Source organism: Gilbertella persicaria (genome assembly GCF_025201335.1).
Source record: "Gilbertella persicaria strain CBS 190.32 chromosome Unknown B0P05scaffold_11, whole genome shotgun sequence".
In the NCBI taxonomy this organism is placed as follows: Eukaryota; Fungi; Mucoromycota; class Mucoromycetes; order Mucorales; family Choanephoraceae; genus Gilbertella; species Gilbertella persicaria.
Window position 1 is genome coordinate 446,618 of NW_026251972.1, and position 17,218 is coordinate 463,835.

At 38.7% G+C, this 17,218-nt stretch overlaps 4 protein-coding genes across 4 annotated transcripts; 2 read left to right on the plus strand and 2 right to left on the minus strand.

Annotated features, from left to right (window-relative positions):
* Positions 1-1,462: 1,462 nt before the first annotated feature.
* B0P05DRAFT_578297 (uncharacterized protein) lies at positions 1,463-2,387 on the minus strand (the record flags this gene model as incomplete). Its single annotated transcript, XM_051581845.1, has 4 exons — positions 1,463-1,523; positions 1,576-1,821; positions 1,902-2,161; positions 2,274-2,387. 4 exons carry the CDS (start codon positions 2,385-2,387, stop codon positions 1,463-1,465), a joined length of 681 nt encoding a protein of 226 aa, XP_051436902.1.
* A 1,733-nt stretch (positions 2,388-4,120) lies between these two features.
* On the plus strand, positions 4,121-6,022 carry B0P05DRAFT_466102 (ribonuclease H-like domain-containing protein; the record flags this gene model as incomplete). Its single annotated transcript, XM_051574308.1, has 3 exons — positions 4,121-4,444; positions 4,491-4,577; positions 4,622-6,022. The coding sequence occupies 3 exons, from the start codon at positions 4,121-4,123 to the stop codon at positions 6,020-6,022; spliced, it is 1,812 nt and encodes a 603-aa protein (XP_051436903.1).
* Positions 6,023-6,290: 268 nt separating this feature from the next.
* On the plus strand, positions 6,291-13,079 carry B0P05DRAFT_585449 (uncharacterized protein; the record flags this gene model as incomplete). Its single annotated transcript, XM_051582441.1, has 5 exons — positions 6,291-6,685; positions 6,738-9,138; positions 9,191-12,726; positions 12,773-12,901; positions 12,944-13,079. 5 exons carry the CDS (start codon positions 6,291-6,293, stop codon positions 13,077-13,079), a joined length of 6,597 nt encoding a protein of 2,198 aa, XP_051436904.1.
* Positions 13,080-13,157: 78 nt separating this feature from the next.
* On the minus strand, positions 13,158-16,292 carry B0P05DRAFT_466223 (phospholipid methyltransferase-domain-containing protein; the record flags this gene model as incomplete). The annotated part of the gene is made up of 10 exons (XM_051574314.1): positions 13,158-13,283; positions 13,332-14,298; positions 14,347-14,484; positions 14,529-14,591; positions 14,641-14,826; positions 14,875-15,256; positions 15,322-15,522; positions 15,570-15,801; positions 15,853-16,199; positions 16,256-16,292. 10 exons carry the CDS (start codon positions 16,290-16,292, stop codon positions 13,158-13,160), a joined length of 2,679 nt encoding a protein of 892 aa, XP_051436905.1.
* Positions 16,293-17,218: the final 926 nt, after the last annotated feature.

Here is a 17,218-nt window from a genome sequence, read left to right on the forward strand (position 1 = left end):
TTGATTCTACGCTTTTTTTTTTCTTTCGTAGGCCAGAAGGAAAGATTCAAAGTAATGAATCTCTAAGTTATCTTGAAGAAAACAAACCCAATTATCCCGTATTTTGCCCATGAAGGCAATCCTCAAGATGAACACTTGCAAATTGGAGCATGCATACCCTCTTTTTCATTTAGAGTTTACATTATAATACAGCCTTTTTTTATCGAGATATTTAAATTACTTGTACAAACAACTTTTACCAATGTATACTGTATTTTTAAAGCTATTGAGAACAAAAGATTGAAACGTTCAACATGACCATTTTCCATACTTCACTCTTTGGCCATCTTTTGCATGTTGCGAGCTCAAAAATGGAGCTATCGACATACTTAAATATGGAGAAGTAGCGTAGCAAATGTTGTTTGAAACTTGCATAAGAAAAGTGGAGATATAGACCGAAAACTCTAGAAACAATTCTTGTAATTTCTACATTTTTCGAATCAGAAAAGTAAGCCCTACAAATTTCATCAAGCTTTCTGAAAAAGGGGACAATTTTCGAGTTGGCAAAGAAAAATGAAACGTTATTTTATAACACCGCTAGTTACCAGGGCGTTTTTTTTCTAATGCAAGCCATATTCTCCTCTGCCTTTAGTGCTTGAATTCTTCAAAATGTATATCAAGGGCATAGTTCTTAAAGGTTATTTTGAACTTGCTTTAGTAGATAGAAACAAAGATATATAATTGAAAAACAACAAATTCTTATATTTGTTCTGCTTTTCTTTGCAAAAAAAAAGAGGATTGTTCTCAAAATCAGTAAAATAAAATTTATTTATACGGATGATAGAATTAGTACAGTCTTAAACATAATATCTATTAGATTTCCTGCCTGTATACTTGTTTCCCTAGACAATATAGATAGATTATAGTTGCCTTTGTTGTTTTCTTCATAGTGAAGCTGATAGTAAAAGTTGGCAATGTCCATAAAGCATTGAGCGGTAGATAGTAAGACATCAATTTCCATTTTAATGAGAGCAAAGCAAGGTCTTTCTCGAGAATCATATATGCTTAGTTTCCCAGTATTATATGCCAAACTATAATGAAGTGATAAAACTTCTCGGTAATCTGAAATAATTTGAATAGTGTAATATGGATCTCTTTCAATTCTTTCCTTTTCTGGTTCATCAATTTATGTTTCTCGATACATTTCAAATACAATATAGGTATGATTAGAGTAGTCAAAAGTACTAAAAGTTTCTTTCATATCTAAATCAATAGAATAATATTGATGCATTTTTGAGGGAAAAGAAAGCTTTTATTTGATCCGCTAGATATTTATGGATAGAACATAAAGAGACAACGCTTTGCTAGACAAAGGACTAAACATGTTTGCTCATTTGTCACCATTTTTATATCTGTTCATTCTTATCGTTAGTCCTGTATAGACATGCATAGTCTTGTCATCTACTATTGTTGGCAACGCATTTCAGTCATCTTGGCCTTCAAACACTAGTTGTCTTGTTTCGCTTGCAATAGGGCAGGTTACCCTACTGTGTCGTAGTCAGGAAAATAACCATCATTGATAATATCTATTCCAACCCGAAGCTCTCTCTCTCATTTGATTTCAAAGTGATATGAATTTCTGCATAGGCTCTTCTAGTTTCATGATATAATGTACCTCCGTCATCTTCATACAGCGCAAAAGTACATTTGCTTGATTCAGCGCCATCCACATACTTTTCAGGGAATATTTGTGTACGCCTTTCATTGTCAAGGATAGCATACATATTACTCATCACTTTACCAAAAATCAGCATGGAGCCAGCCTTAACAAAGAAGAGGCAGCTTCATCTGTTATTGGTGCGGGAACATGAACCCATTGACTTTTTGTACGATTGTAATATTCCCCTGTCTAATAATGATACCATGAAGACTGTGATGACAAGTATACTTTTCTGGTCTTAAGATCAGGTCCAAAAATAGGTGCTATCAAGACAGAAGGTCCCAGCGTAAATCCAAATCCTTGTTGGTATGTAAGCGTATCGTATTGATGGCCATAAAAGACAGGTCGAAAGAGAGGCTTTCCCTTTTTATAGACATGCTTCACATAGAGTGAATAAACATAAGGGATTGGTCGATATCGAAACTGAATACAAGCACGGATGGTTGGTAGAACTTCAGGATACTAGACGAAAACTGTTAAAAATGGCAGATAAATGATGAGCTATCACTATCCAAGGCCCAGTTGTTTATCCATCCGTGTTCCAAGAATGAATACAAAGCCGAGGTCAGAAAACACCTTGTTGAACCCATTGAACAAACATTTCTGGGTCCGGTTTGGGCCCTGCAAAACCCCTAATGCCATGACCATAACCAGCAGGCATACTACAAAGGCTAGCACCTAACTCCATCGAAACATTGTATTGGATTGTCTTCCACGCAGTTGTATTATCGCCACACCATGTTTGAGAAACAAGTTGGTTACAATAAGGTACAGCTGATCGAGAAATAAGGAAGGGACTCAAGGTAGTTTCATGCTCTAGCATTGCTTCATATGAAGATTGTGCCATTAAAAGTGTCAACAATACTGTTCCAATCTCTTTTAGTTGTGTTGTATACTGTGAAGCAATAATTGAAGGGCCTGAGACAGAGCTAGTTTCACTTGGAAACAAGTTGACATACTTATCAGGAAGAACCTCACAAGCAAATACAAAACTATCATCTGGTAACGTAAGTTCATTGTTATTTAGCCATACCAAGCACCCTTTATCCAACAGTTGTGATTTGACATGAGACTTCCAATACTCATAGCCTGCTCTACTGGAAAAATCAATGTAACTCGCTTTACCCATTGTGTTGTGTCCACCACGCCATTGCATAACTGTACTGGGTTCATTCGTTTCATTGTTTCAAATGAGCCCTCTATCTTCACGCAATTGATCAAAATCAGGATGGCTTTGTTGAATAAGCCAAGGCTTGACATTTGCAAAAATCTAAAGCCTTTTGGTTCCAATGTCTTTGCAAGCCCTTTTGGGCTTGGAAAACGCTTAGTGTTCCATGTAAATACACAACGATCTCTATGCTCGTTCATCGTGTAACCAGAAGAAAGATGTATACCGTCGCAAGGAATGCTATGCATTTGACACATGTCATTAAATTGCTTGATTTTTTCTTGCACATTGTTTGCTTCAGTACAACCCATTGAAGAAGTAAAATAACCAAAAGAATAACAAGGTGGAAGGTGGTGAGGTAGGCCTGCAATGAGTGAATAATCTTGCACGACAGAAGAAACAGAGGGACCATATATCATGTAGTAATCAAGAGGACCATATTCAGATTGATAGTAAATATAAGGTCCCCACATCTACAGATTAGAAAAGCAAAAGCTATTTGCTGACTTACTGTGTCAATTTCATTTCCCAAATCAAACAGAGTCGGGGAGAAGTTATTATAGTAAATGCCATATGCTTCTTTTGCAGTACTTGACAAGCTAATATAGAACGGGCAAAACTTGTAGATGGGTCAGCTGTTTGTGCATCGCATCCCATATAATCTAATCTTTCTAGCCGAAAGCGACGTCCCGTCAAATCCAAAGAGCCTGAACGTTTTCCTAACCCATAGTAGGTATTATCGCTTGGTTTCACTTGATAATGCCAGATTGCTCCAGACGTTTTATCATATCCATACGATCTATATGCCAGGTCTTGTGCAACAAAATTGAAATGTAGGTTTTAGTGTAACAACAAAGCGTACATCTGGCGCTTTAACCTTGATACTGCTTTCATTTTCCTCATTTATCGAATAGTTCTTGAAAGAAGCACTCGTATCTGTTTCAATCATCAAAGCATAAACCTGATGTTGCATTCGAAAACCATTACCGCTGATAATGGCTATTTTAAACACATGTCCTTGAAGGTTTTCAAAAACAAACGGATGCTTGTTTTCTTTTAGAGAAAAGTCTTCAGCTATATTTTGTTGCATATGTCTGTCTTTAAGGGAGAAAAGAAAAACCAAGGCAGGCACAACAATTTCTTTCTTTTTGCATGAACAGACCGGAGTTTGCCACCTTCCAAAAGTTTGCACAGTCACAATTAGGTCTATCATAAAGATTTTTCAACTTCTGTATCCATACTATCTCTTTATTATGTCTTTAGGTGCACAAGAAATCCCAGACCCTCTCAAAGACTTTAAAGACTTTCAAAGTTCTTTGTTTAAATCTCTGGTTTCAGCAACTGCAGCAGCCAATAGCATTTCAGTCGAAGAAGTTGGCTTTTATAGGTCGCTTGATAGACAGTTTGCTAAAGACTTGGATCACGCTGGATCCAGCTCTCTTTCTATGGGTAACGCTTTATTGCAACACAGTGCTGCTGACTGTGGTGCTACTGCAAAGAGTTTCGAAGATGTTGATGATGTTCTCGACCGATATGGCTCAGTAGTAGACGTCTGTGATAGTTTGTTAGAAAAAGCAGTAAGTATGTGTGTCCAATTCAGCTCAATTCTTATTGTATTTCTAGGATCTCTGCCTAGACCATATGGGTGGCAAGGTTAATCAAGATGATTTGAAGAACAATACGCCCGAAATTACACAAATTGCTACTAAGGTACTGATATTAACCAAATTTCAGGTTATTCATTGATCGTATAGGACAAACTTGACTATAAATTCTTACATGCCAATAATGTGGTTCGACCACAAATGAAGTTTAAGGACAAAGTAGACAACTCTAATTCAACACCATTTGAACGAAAAATCAAGTATAAACCACACGCACTTGTCCCACTTGATTTTACTCCTGTCTCTGAAGACAAATCACTCCCTCATCCCTATGTCTATGAAATCAACCACATTGAATATCCTGAACGCATGTTTCAAATCAGTGAACCAGAAATTTACCAACCATACGACACTACTTCAGCAACATGGGTTGATACAGAAGAAGCATTATTGGAGATGCTGAAACACTTAGAAGGACAGGAAGAAATTGCTGTTGATTTAGAACATCACAATTACCGTAGTTATCAGGGCTTTACATGTTTGATGCAACTCAGTACTCGCGAACAAGATTTCGTGATTGATGCCTTGGAACTCCGTGACAAATTATGGATGTTGAACGAGTATTTTGCTGATCCCAATATTACCAAAGTACTTCACGGTGCTGAATCTGATATCATTTGGCTTCAACGCGATTTTGGCCTCTATATTGTCAATTTGTTTGATACTTACTTTCCTACAAAAGTGCTTGATTTCCCTCACCACAGTCTTGCTCATCTTTTGAAGAAATACTGTAATTTCGATGCTGATAAAAAGTACCAGTTGGCCGATTGGAGAATTAGACCATTGCCAGAGGAGATGTTGAATTATGCTCGTTCTGATACACATTTCTTATTGTACATTTATGACTGTCTTCGTAATGAACTCTTGACAAACTCTACGAGTGAAGGAAACCTTGTGCGTGTCTGTCTTCAAAGATCTAATGATGTTGCTCTCCAAAAATACGAAAAGGAAGTATATGACGCTGTTCTTGGTCTTGGTCCTGGTGGATGGAAAAACATGTTGTCAAAGTGGAAATACTCTCTGAATCCTCAGCAATTGGCTGTATTTAAGGCTCTTCATAGCTGGCGTGATCATACCGCAAGAGAAGGAGATGAATCTGTTCGTTACGTTCTGCCTAACCATATGTTGATGACTTTGGTTGAACGCATGCCTACAGACTCTAGTGGTGTCATTGGTTGCTGTAACCCATGCCCAACGTTAGTCAGAATGAATGCTCAGGCTATTGGATATGCGATACAAAAAGCAAAGTTGGATGCCCTAGAACCTACCAAAGAAACACCGCAACAAGAATCCAAATCAAAGATTGAAGCACAGTCTGTTTCATCAAGCAATGGCGCTGTTACTACAACAACACAAGTGCAACAAGTCAAGAGAAATATTTCCAAGGTTGATCCTGCTTTGTTTGATTTACAGAAAGTGAAGAAGCTTCGACTAGAAACAACAGCACAGCTTGAAAAGAAGACTTCTACATTATTTGGTGATTGTTTATAAAAAAAAAAATAAAGACAACAATGATGTCCTCTCCTGAATTACAGTAAAGATCAAAACGCATATATAGAGTTCAAGAATGAATACTGTTTATTGTTCTTGATTATCTTACCAATCATGTATCATATGAAAGTGGTGTAAATATAGAGGCAGCTGCTTTTGAGTTTTGGCTTGAAACTCCTTCTCAGCCCGCAGCATGATTGGGCAGCCAGATGACGTACCGCTCATAAATTGTAGAGGCAGAAATTACTAACTCTTTTTAGCTACAAATATGACATTGGAGAACTCTTGCTCTTCCTCTGCCTCTTTGTATAAAATGACTGCCAATGATAACAAGCATTCTCTCTCTGATTTCTTATGGCAATCACCCTTACTGTTCAACTGCCACTTTGATGAGGCTGCTAAACAGGCTATATTATCACGTTGTTATGAATCCTTATGGAAAGATGAAGAAGTGATGAGTCAATATTTTTTTAGTACAAAGCAAGAACTACAGCAAGCATTGGCAATCCAGTCTCAACGCCATGATGGAAAAGAGCAAAATACAGTCATTGATCCAGCTTTGTGGCATACAAATGCCATCATCCCGAATCAAGACTTGTCTAGTCAAAAGGGTAGACAGTGTGGACACGTGTTTCGCAAAGGCGAACCTGTGTACCGATGCCGGTAAGATCATACCGGATGAAAAGAAAGCAATGAGAACCTCATCAGTCTATAGAAACTGTGGTTTAGATGATACATGCGTATTCTGTAGCAAATGTTTTCACGCGACAAACCATGATGGACACGACATTTTATTTTCTGTTAGTCCAGGATCTGGCGGATGTTGTGATTGTGGTGATCCTGAAGCATGGAAAATACCTCTTAATTGCAAAATACACTCAAGTGAACAAATACAAACTGATATAGGGTCAGAAAAATCACTTGATCCTGATCTGGCTGCCTCTATCCGAGAAACCATTGCTTCGGTGCTTAATTTCTTACTAGATACTTTTGCTTTGGCGCCTGATGAAGTTACCCTTAACTCTTCTACTGAAGATTTGGTTAGAGAAAACCAAGAGCAACGCAATATTTTAAGCAGAATGGGTATTCCTTCACAATTACCAAATCAAAATGACGCAACGATGGAAAATACAGCTGAAGAAGATGTTGATATGGACAAGGAAAATGATGAGAAGAATGTTGAAGAGGATGGTGAATTATATGCCTGTATTGCTTGGAATGATGAAGCGCATGCATTTTCTCATGTATTAGAATCCATCATGACAGCCACTGGCTGGGATTGGCAAAAAGCAAAGCAGATTGTAGATGTAATTCATGTGCATGGAAGAGAGATTATTGCGGTCTCTAAAGATATCACTGAATTACGCAAAATTGCAGTACCTTTATCTGCCATTAATCTTGGTGTTACTATTCGACCAGCCAAAGAAACCTTTAGAGAGCAAGTATGCGGACTACTGGTGGATTGGTTAAACGAATTAATAAACGGTGAAACGCGTTTCTTTGAAGGAATACCCAATGGTGATGCAATTATTCGAAATATATTATGTGAAGAATTATGCGCAGAATGGGAGCTTCGATTGCCTTTGGCTCTTTTGACAACTGGATTACGCACGAATAACACAGAAGATGACGAGGATGAAGACGGTATGAAAGACGATCCAGCCATTACTAGCTCAGATATCGCTGAAGATGTTGAAATGTATGAACCTGATGTTGATACGGTCAAACTAGAGACCAACGAGTCCACAAGTCCTGTTGTTTACCGCAATCAATGTGATGTAGCTAGTATTGATTGGGATCCTGCTGCCATGGTTCGAGAGTACCAACAACTGCGTGCAAAAGAAACCGAATTTGGAGAATCATTGTCAGACAGACATGGCAAAAAGCCAAGCAAACCAGTCGAACAACAAGAAACATTTCAATCAGCCATTAGCATGCAAAAAGAATTCGAAGAGAAGCTACGTCTAGATTACTTTATGTTATATGATCTGAAGCTATGGAAAGAAGTGCGTATTTCTCTAAGAGAACTGTACATTGCTTCCTTGGCATCCAATCCTCATTTCAAAAAGATTCTCGGTAAGCGTCTTGCTAGAAACTACGCTAGACTAGCAGAGTCTTTCTTGTTGCGTGATCGTGAACCTGAAAATTCCATCATTCTTTTCTCTGTTCAACTTTTGACTGTACCCACTGTTTCTGATCTGCTTGTTCACAATTATTACTTTTTCGGCCTTATTTGCTCTACTTTGACTGCCTTCTTTTTGACTGATCGTCTCTATCTGTTGCTACCCTCTGAACGTCCAAAATACCCTTCTCGAATCAACTGTGAATCTCGAGCTTTTCGCACTCGTCGTTACTTTAATGCTTTCCATGATCTGCGATACATCATGAATGTGGATATGATTAAGCGTGTACTTGCTCAAGACCCTCTTTATCTTTGCCAGTACCTTGATTTGATCAGTCTTTTCCAAGGCATGAATGCTCAAATATGCCAAAAGGATACTCATGTTGAATACGAATCTGAAATATGGGTTAATGCATTCAATGTAACACTCCAGATTGCTAAATGCTGTCGTCAATTTTCTGATTGTTTTGCCATGTTACCCTTTACTACTGACGAAGACAAAATATCTACTACTACCACTGTTGTAAGAGCTATCTCTCGCGTTCTCAAAGCTATTATGGAATGGGGTCAAGTAGACGATGAAGAAGAAGAAATCGAAAAAGCAAAACAACTGTCAGCTACTGCTAGTAGTACACCACCACCAAAGATCTATGGCGCCATGGCTCAAAATTTTCATACAATCTCATTGAGATACACTGAACCCTTTGAAGTTGTTAAATATAGTGTGGCTACTCAGCCTGTCTCATTCCATCACCCCCTGCATTGGCTGCTCTCTGGTCTTTTAGAATATGCACATTTATTGACAGATGATGTCTTGTTTCAAGCTGGATGGGAAGGTGGCTTCAAGAAGGTAGTTACTTTATTCCATGAATCCAAAAATTCAGGTACAAATGTATTACTGCCTATCCTTGACTTTCCTATTCGTACGATTGTCTTTTCTTCCCAAATTAGAGCTGGTGTTTGGGTTCGAAATGGTTATGGTATTAGGAATCAGGTATGTCTTATATTTTTATGCTATTGCCATTCTAACTTGGCCTAATTTATAGGCACATCATTACAGAGATATTTCTTTACGCGAAAACACATACGATGCCGATGTATTCTTGTTGCAAATGGGTTTCGCTACACTTAATTCCAACCGCTTCTTGGCCACTATTCTTGATCGTTTTGACCTTGTCTCTTGGTTCTTGGGCAAGAAGACCCATGAAAGCTATGATGCGTCACAAACTGTGTTTATGGTTGAGGAATTATTGAGTCTTTTGATTGTGATTGCCTGTGAAAGAGCCAATGTGTCTGGCATGTCTATCCACGACAAAATTCGCCGTGAAATTATCCATAATTTATGCCTTGGATCATCTGCTTACTCAGAACTCACAAAACATATTCCCGAACGCATCACTGAGCACCCTGATTTCGATCGAATTCTTGCTGAAGTAGCCCATTTCAAGAGCCCTGACGGTGTCAATGACCATGGATCATATGAACTCAAAGATGAATATTTTGGCTCTGTGGATACATACTTTTGGCATTTCAGTCGTAACAACCGTGAAGAAGCTGAATCTATATTCAAGGCTCGATGGAAGAAAGCAAATCCTGACAAGAAAGATGATGAGTTCTTTATATTACCCAAAAAATCTCCAATTGCACCTGGTCCCTTCCAGCATATGAACTCCTTCTTACAGTCTACTTTGTTTGTTCAAATGTTGGTCTTTGCTATCTGGAATGTTTACACTGGTGATAACCATAAGAGCGATACTATTTTGGATCAAGCCTTGTATTTGGTCTTGTTAGCCCTTATAGATGAAAACTCAGAAGATGCATTTAATAATGGCCAAGGCAAGTTCTACGATTATGTGTGCTCTTTGCGCTTTGTGATAGACGCACAAGAAACCGCAGAGCCTCAACAAGATGCCTCAAAGCAATCCCGCGAAGTATCTTTATTTGATATCTTGGTCATCTTGTACACAGATGAGCGCTACAATGAAATCAATAGCCGTCTTGATTGGATCTTTGAGCAATTAATTAAGAAAGGCAGCGATACTACTCAGGCTAATGCTCAAAGCTGGAAAGCACAGCACCGTGAGCAAATGGAAAAGAACGCACAACAAGAAAACAATACCGAATTATCAGAAATGGAAAAGAAAAAATTGGCTGCTAAAGAAAGACAAAAGAAGATCATGGCTCAATTTGCTCAAGCTCAATCACAATTTATGGAACAAAATGAGTTCTTGTACGAAGATGAAGACGATGCTTTTGTAGATGCACCTGACGCGTTCTCTAATGAGGATGAAAAAAGTGCCAATTCAGACACAATTAATCATTTCTGTGCCTATCCCACTGGTACCTGTATTGTATGTCAAGAAGATGTGAATGACAGATCATTGCCTTACGGTCTATTGGGTCTAATTCAGACGTCTAATATTATTCGGGAGACTCCTATGAATGACCACTCATTATTTAACGATATTTATAATATGGGAGCAAATCTGGATATTGAATGGAGTGACCGTCAATGTTTAGACGATGATGCACCAACAGTGCCCGGCTTCCCAGCTCATTTGCACAAGACAGGTCTTTATGCTTCTTCCTGTGGACACTTGATGCACATCAAATGTTTTGAAGTGTATTGCAACTCTATTGATTCTAGACATGCTGCACAATTGACTCGAAATCATCCGGAAAATAGATCTCGAAAGGAATTTATGTGTCCCCTGTGTAAGTCTTTGGGAAATGCCTTACTCCCTGTATTTTGGAAAGGCAAAAAAGAATCTTATCCTAGTATCTTGGCAAAGGCTAAGGAAGCTGATTTTGCAACATTTTACAAATCTGAAGTGAATCAGATTGTAAACAAACTAAAGCATAGCATCATGTCTTCTTCGCGAAGTGCACAAATAAGAAAATCAGGTCGAGATAATTCAACAGCAAGTCGTATGAAGGATGTTATGGCACAACTGTTGCCAAACCTGCCTGCAATTGGTGCTGCTACACCAACACCAGGAACTCATACCATTACTCCTCCATTTGCTAATACTCGAGAATGGACTCCTACTGCTTTCCCTACTCGTCTTCCCATTCCTGCTCCCCTGGAACTCAATAATCAGGCTGTTACTGACACTCCTGCTCAACAGCCACAACAACAAGAAGGCGACCAAATGAACGTCAATACTGAAGAAGATGAAGCAGATCGTGACGTTGAAACCATGTTGATGCGAAGTGCATTTAGCACTGAGTCTCTTCCTCTTCCTGATGGCTACTTAGGCCCTTTCGAAAACGACACTTTACACAGTACAGCCATGGTTAGTGCTCCCTCAATTAAAAAATCATATCAACGTCTTCTTGATGTCCTTGGCATTATTTATCAAGAGATCTGTACTGATGAAAATGAACGTGAGATGTCAACAGCTGCTGAAAATGTGGACATGCTTTGGGGAATTATGGGCTATACTATTGCTGGTGTCGAGATTGCTGCTCGTGGTTCTGAGCGTCATAGCGTGCAAGAAGAGGGTGCTACGAATACCTTGTTTGATCAAGTATCCGCTCAAATGCAGATGCTACTTCGCATTTTGAGTGATACTATCATGGCTTACACTACCTTGATGTGTTCTGTATCCACTGAATCCAAGTCATCATCTACAAGTATACCTATGGCTCGTGTCAACATGTTTTCTTTAGGACGCATGAGACAAATGTTTGAAATTAATGTCGATGATGTTGCTAATCTGCCTGCCGGGCCTTCTCAAAAGATTGTGTTATATGATAACGCACCTATCTTAGAAGATGATCCTTTCATGATTCTAACTGAATTATCGCTTCATTTAGTGCCAACGACTCAAGCAGATATCTTCCCTTTTGTTCGCACGTTACTCTTGGCTGAATTTGCTAAAATAGCAATTGCTTTACTTCAAGATCGACTTAATAGAGAAAAAACCAATGAACATTATACAGTATCTAGCGAACCTTCTCAAGATATTGCTAATGCTAAATCGTTTGCATTCTCGTTAATGAACAAACTTCGGTTTACATCTGAGGAAGCGCAAAACACATTCCAAAAATTTGATAGCGATGCTTCTTTCTGCACTTTACTCAAGTTCTTTGCACTACCTTTCCTTCGTCGCACTATTATTTTGATGATTGTTCGATTCGGTCTTGTTATTCCACCTCTTGATACCAATGAAAACACTGGTGCTGATGAACTAGAACGTCTTATGAACATTTTACGGTTACCCAAATTTGCAGACCTTTTACAACCTGCCTCTATGACTGAATCTTTGCTTCATTATTGGTGTTCTCAACACCTTCGAGAATCAGAACGTCGCATCCAGGTTCAAGAAGGTATTCAGGTTCCTGTTCCTGCAAGCCGTCTGTATAATATCTCGTTAGATTTGCCCACGCCTTTCCATTTAGTAGCCTTGCCAAAGCGCTTAGATTGCCTCTTTGATGAAAGCATGAAACGTGTCTGTCAAAAGTGTGGCACGGTACCAAGCGACCCAGCCATTTGTTTATTCTGTGGTACATTTGTCTGTGCTCAAAGTTTTTGTTGTGCAGAAGATGAAGAAGGTGAATGCAACCTTCATACTTTAGAGTAAGTTTGAAAGCGATAGCAAGAGACTATACTTATTTTTTTTTAGATGTGGTGGTGAAATTGGTGTGTTCTTATCTGTGAAGAGATGTGTGCTCATGCTGTTACATAACGGTAATGGCTGGTTTATGAATGCGCCTTATTTGGATCTTCATGGTGAAGTTGATCAAGGCCTAAGGTAAATATACACGATTGGATGACACATACTCATAACTTGTAGACATGGCCGACCTCAGTATTTGAGTGCAAAGAGATATGCCGAAGTCCGCAAGCTATGGCTTCAACACAATATACCAATTTATGTAGCTAGACAAATAGAAGCCAATTATGACATAGGTGGATGGACAACCCTTTAAACTCAATACAAAATTTGCATTGTACAATTTGCTTGAAATAAATACATTCTAAACCAAGTTTTATATATACATTCGACATTAGGTGCTTTTACCGATCAAAAGAGGACTAACGCAGCTATTGGAAACCGGACTTAAGGACGTGCTGGATGCTCGACGCAATGATTCTGATGCAAAAGGCAAAAGTGCTTCTCTTGCGTGAAGAATCTAATATCCATTGGTCAATATTTTTCTGTATTTTTTTACAAAGCTTACCCTTTTAGCAAGCTGAGAGGCACGTTTGTCTGCAGATACAATTTCCCAAGCGAACTCTACATTGTAACCCAGCTTGATACAGCGCACCAAGTGCTTGGCTTCTACTTCGCCCATGCCTACATATTCTTCATCAACGGTATGTGGCATTATCTCACTATTGTTTCCCAATGTGTTTTGAATCCATTTTAAAACTGTTCGTTCTGTCGTGCTCTGGTCAATCGCTGGAGGTATTGAAGGCGGCTTGATCTCAAATGGGATTGAAACTGCCATCACATTGTGCTTGTTATCATGTTGGTATCTGAACTCATAGGTCCCCACTCTCCAAGGAAGTTTAGATCCACTAAAGATAACTATGCCTTCTGTACGTAATTCTGTTTCGGGAGGGAATATAATATCATCTAATTCTTTACTGACAGCAGCATTTGTCCAATGCCATAAGCCACGCGAGCTGATATTAGTTATGTGCTTGCTCTTGTTTGCTTTGACTTCAAAGACACCAATCCAGTCTTGAGGGCCATGATTCTCTGGAGCTTCCCAAGCTACCTGAATGGACTGACCCATCTCAAACACATAGTTATTGTTACTAGTAATGACCTTGAGTTTGTAACGAGATAAATCGTACATGTCTATATCACTGGCCGTTAATGGAATGACACGAGAGCGAGAGGATTCCAGCATTTGCTTTGTTTCACTCAACACTTCTTGCAAACGAGGACGAGCTGCTTCAACAATGTCCCCAACTGCATCTTTGGTTTCCCCTACTGCCTTCTCTACTTTTTCGACTGTCTCTTTCACAATACGTTCCATACTTTTGGTGCTGTCTTGTTTTTCGTGGATTATTTTGGCAATTTCTTGCTGGAGTTTCTCGGGAACCGTTTTGGGTAAAGCAATAGCAGCAGATTTCAATGCCTTTGTCAAGCCTGCTTCTGTACGAATTTGATCGCCATAGAGCTTCTGCATATGAGGGCTATAGTAAATTCGTGAGGAAACTGGATATCTTGCTTCGCTGGATTACCTTTCAACATAATGAAGAAACAAAAAGTTACAGATTTGAGAAAACAAGGCTAAACCAAAAATGAAGCCGTTGTTTGCAATTAAAGTCATACCCCAGAAGGCAGCATGGCCCATTATTTTCTCTGGGTTGTTTAGATATCTTGTTAGATTGTTAGAGAAATATTGAGGAAGGGACCTAAATACCTGTAAATGCCTGTATATAGTAATTCTGATTGATGGTCTTCCATAAAGAAATCGCCGTAGAACCTAATGAGACAATTAGACATATCAAATCATACTCGGCAGCCCAAATTACCATCCAAAGTTACCAAGCACTTCATAAATAGATACTGAGGTCCATATATGAAGTGAAATAAATATCAACCCCAATGTATGTCTAAGAAGAGTCGTTCCATAAGCCCAATTATCTGGCAAGGTATATGTCTTCCAGCAAGCGATAAAAAAGGTAGTATAGGACATACATAGTGTAAAGTTATAGATGCTGTTCCCACATCGTTAGCTCTTACGTAATATGCTGTTCTGTTATTACCTCTTCCAATTTCGAAAGGCTTCTTGAGCTCCTCCTCCCCATTTGATAAAGTGACGAGTGAAGAATTTGTTGTTGGACTGAGAGCGAAGAATAACACCATTACCAAAAGAGTATACTGAGCGCCAAAAGAAAGCCTGAAAAATCGCCACAACAACGCCTGTTCTACCAGGAAGCAAAAGAGGCATCACAGCCGCATAAATCATGACAATGACAGTAACAAAATCGGTGGCTCGAAAGGGATCAAAGTTCTTGAATGCAATTAGATCATGACGAAAGTAGTTTGTGTAAAATGGTTGCTGTTCAGCGATAGATTCCTGTTTGCTGGCTGCAGTAGAAGGACGTCTCTTGATGTCAGCTGGGGGATTATAGATCTTATCAATATCTAATTATGATCTATTAGAATCAAAATCACCTTTCTTTTTCTTTTCACTCTAAACGATACTTTACGAGGGGTTTCTACAAGAATCAAGAATGCAAATTGGAGAGCATGGGCAGCAATGCTAACAAACAAAACTGTGTAACTTGCGCACAAAAGTGAGACACCATAATAGCCAAAGTATCCAATCGAATACATTGGGTGAGGAGCCATTTCAAACACACCATCAAATGTAAGGGATTGTTCAATCAAGAAGAAAAAGTCTCCCCAATCTAGCCAAATTAGTATATTTCGTATGCCACATAAAACAGATACTTACACCAAGCAAAATCCTTGACGACTCTTTGAGCATCTATTTTGACCCAAATATTAAAAACAATCAGGAACAGACCACCTCCCCATCTCAACGTATCACCCAGAAAAATAGATGATTGTGGTGATGTGTTGAACCAAGAAAGAGCAAAGCACATGTAAGAAATAAAATCATTCATTAAAATAAGATCCACTAGCTGTCTGTATAACATCCAGGTATTGTATTCAACAGGAGCCGTCTTGAAATAGTTTTAGTAAAAAAAAGGGGAGAGGCTGTTCAAAGTACTTACTTCAAAATCATAGTCATCGCCCATCTTGACACTAAGCTGATATTTGAGCCAATGGTACGCTTTGGGATTTGCTTGACGATCAAATACATTGTATTTCTTTGCCCAGCGGACTAGGCCTCGATTGTCGCTTTGGCACTTTAACAACAGGCCTAGACCAGCATTATAAGCCAAACGCCAAAAGAAGAAAACAAAAATAAACAAAATTTGTTTGAACCACACCGGCAAGGTAAAAAAAAGACCGATTTCAATTGCCATTGTACCCAAAGTAATCCAATCAAAAAAGCTTTTCTTTACATTAGGATTTAATAAGTTAGCAACCATTTCACGCGTCAAAGGAACTCGAAAGACTAGATATATTTGAAATGCATGAGTGCGCCTTCTTTGTCTATTTAATCTATTATACCTTTTCCATCAGGTGTTTTTCCGTAAGAGTATCGCATGTCCTTTTTTATATTGCCATCATATTCGCGATTTAGGTCGAATAAGGGTATTGTGCTATCTTCTGCATCGTCTTTGGCGACCGCACTTGTGTCTCTGTGGCGCAATCCTGTTCCCATTTAAATGATAGAGGAAAAAGAAAGAGAGAAAAGTCAAGTAAGAGATCATATATCAATCTTTACACACGCATGTGAAATTAACAGTCATTCTACAATAGAATGGGGTATTTCTTTTATGCATAAAAGCTGTTCTCCAATCATATAGCGCGCAAAGACTTCTTGTGATACTTACAGCGACCCTTTTTAGCGACTCCTACAGCCAATCAATCCCTAACAAGTTTTTAAAGTTTTGGCCGATATTGATACTAGTGTACACTAATGTCATTTTTCGGATAACAACTTTAGGAATGGCGGTAATGAATCGTCAGAGTTCTAGTGAGAAGAACTACTAAATCATGAATATTGTTAGATTTAGGAACAGGGTCATTGTGTACATTGTGCATTTCGCTGACCAAAATATCGATCGACAAGCAAATATATAACCTGCAGCTACAAGTATATATACTGAAAAGAAAGATCGACAAAGCACAAACAGCAGATCAATAATAATGGCACTCTCGTTTTTTCTTCTTTGATGTCTAATTAGGTTAAATATAGAGAGAATAAGTTGGCCGTCAAGTAGTTTCTTCTTCTATCATATGTTATGTAGAAGCAAGCAGTTCATCAAGCTTGGTAGTCAAAGCTTGGTTACTAGCTAATTTTACAGTGGTCTTTTTGAAGCTCTTGCTCGCCATCCTTATAGTAAATATACAGGGATAGTTATATTCCTTAATGTACATATAGCAATTGCACAGCTTTCTCTAGCATACTTACTTGCTATCTCCATGATATTGTGTATCTAGAGTGGCATAAAAGTAGTATGGCCATAC